At 40.5% G+C, this 2,500-nt stretch overlaps 1 protein-coding gene across 1 annotated transcript in view; it reads right to left on the reverse strand.

Annotated features, from left to right (window-relative positions):
• Positions 1–2,500, reverse strand: part of LOC143029273 (uncharacterized) — a 213,478-nt gene that overhangs the window by 210,692 nt on the left and 286 nt on the right. Inside the window, exon 1 of the mRNA XM_076191991.1 lies at positions 2,381–2,500. This exon is cut by the window's right edge and continues 286 nt beyond it. Coding sequence (XP_076048106.1) covers positions 2,381–2,423 — 43 coding nt within the window. The 5' untranslated portion in view covers positions 2,424–2,500. The remainder of the gene's footprint in view (positions 1–2,380) is intronic.

Genomic DNA, 2,500 nt, shown 5'->3' on the forward strand with positions numbered 1-2,500 from the left:
GCAGAGGTGACGGATCCGGCCGTAGTTACGCGCCACCTGGCGTAGGCTCCTCACTTAAGAATACATATCCGAATGTCTTTTCCTTTGTATATTCACACACACACACACACACACACACACACATATATATATATATATATATATATATATATATATATATATATATATAATATATATATATATCTTCCTACAGCCACTAGAGAACACAATCTCTATTCCACTCGCCCACTTTTCCAGGACACCCCCCCCCACATCGTGACAACCTGAGGCACCACCTTTGCCTCAGGTGCTCGGAGAGTCGAACCGGGAACCACGAGATGGAAGCGAACCCCAACTCGCTAGAAATCCCCAAAGGCGACTCAACATCTCTAAAGACTTGATCTCCATCTTTTTGACAGTTGACCTTTTACGAGGGGAACTAGGCCTAACTGCAGCTCTGTCTCTGTCAATAATGCAATCTAGTTTCTAGATAAACACTTAAGCAATATGCTGCAATGCCTGATAGTTTTTAGGTTCGCTTGTTTATTTTTTTCTTCGTTTAACTATCTACTCTTAGCCTACGACCTAGTTATGGACCAAAAGGTCTCCTGTCATTATGTTCATCCTTTGTAATCAAAACGTGACTCCAGAATCACAAAATTTGCCCCTGACATCGTCCCATATATATATATATATATATATATATATATATATATATATATATATATATATATATATATATATATTACTATAACAAGAATAATATAAAAAAATTCCCCTCTTCCACCTCCGTCACTCCGTATTTTGTTTTGTTTTTAGTTATACCCCTACGGATCTCAGTCACGCAGAATTCATTTAAGACTGGAAGCTAGTCTCTACCATGGAAAAATTACCCATTACTTAAATCTTCTATTACCCATTCCGTTCTGTTACCTTCCTTCGTTCCTCTCTTTCACCACCACTACAAATCCACTTTTCGGTGTGATATTGTGACCCCACGGCTAGAAACGCTGGACAATTGTTGGCAAAACATCCAGTTTTATCATTCTACTCTACGTCACACATTAAGACATGTTCCCACCCCATCCACCCATCTCACTCACCCAGCCCACTTCTCCATCCCAAGGACATCCTGCCTTCCCGGGACAGCTCAGGCCGCCTAGTCGTTTTACTCTGCCACAACCTAAGGGAAAGGTGGTTAATTGGGTGGCTGGGTAGACAGGTAGGTAGGTAGGTAGATGTGTGTGTGTGTGTGTGTGTGTGTGTGTGTGTGTGTGTGTGTGTGTGTGTGTGTGTGTGTGTGTGTGTGTGTGTGTGTGTGTGTGTGTGCGCGTGTGTATGAAGGGCATTTTTCACACGCCTAGACAGTAAGCGTCATTTCCCACCGCCCTCCCATCAAACATGTTTACTCAAAAGTAAAACGACAACGCTAACTGAACGGGCTCACATCATTCCTATTCGGAACAAAAATGAAAATAATAACATTGCATAAGCCTTAACTTAAATAATCCTAAACTTGATTAAATTCTAATTAGAATTAGAATAATAAATGAAAGAGGAAAAATAAATATGTGGTGAATATATTGAAAGACATTTCGAACAAATCTGCGGCAGAAGAAGAAAACGTAACTGGCTCCAATGATCCTCTCTGAGTGTGATAAAACACTTTCCACCATTCAGGAAAGAGCATCACTTTTATAATCAATCATGGACGATGAGAAAGCACATATTCATCATCAATGTTTCTATTTTTACGATTCCGTAATGCCACTCTGGATATTTCGAGCTGTGCCAAGTGTACACTTTTCCACGGGATAATAAAAACCGCTTCACCTCACTTTCATACTGCCCATCACTCACTTCGGTCAAATGAATAACGATGGAGTTTTCCAAACCAATTTCCTCAAGTGAAAAATTGACTCATTGATTTAATTCTTTTTCATTTGTTGACTTTCCTAAGGTAGAAATACTGTAGGAAAACAAAAAATACGACGGCCACATCTAAGAAACTTTGCGAATCACAGTCCCGTACGTTTTCTTTCATTCCAATGACGTCACATGACTGTTTATCTATTTCTTTGTCCTTCACAAACCATTACGGCCGCTGATTAAACTTAAAACTATCCCTACATTAAACTAAATTGCCGTTCAAGCATGCCCACCATCAAGTATCAAACCCTACTTTCTCCTAAGCCCTGTTTGAGTCCTGTAAGTGGATCCTGCAACCTGCAGCCTGCAGGGCGTAAATATAGGCCAATCACATTACGTAAGATTTCTAAATATTCTTACACCTTCTACTATGGCCTAGGTAGACTGGCACTATCAGCTGAAGATGCCACAGCTGGATGCTGCTACAACTACTGTAGACCTTGCATTGGGTCCTAGAACTGTCAACACTCACCTAAACACGCTGGCAAAGTTGCATCTTCCATGAAAGCATCCATTATATGTTAGTCCTTGAGTCAAAAATGGGCTTATACAACTCCATGGGGCACATTGGGGGCAAACTGCCCTTAATACA

The sequence above is a fragment of the Oratosquilla oratoria genome, chromosome 10 (genome assembly GCF_046742065.1).
Source record: "Oratosquilla oratoria isolate Oo_2021 chromosome 10, ASM4674206v1, whole genome shotgun sequence".
NCBI classification, from domain to species: domain Eukaryota; kingdom Metazoa; phylum Arthropoda; class Malacostraca; order Stomatopoda; family Squillidae; genus Oratosquilla; species Oratosquilla oratoria.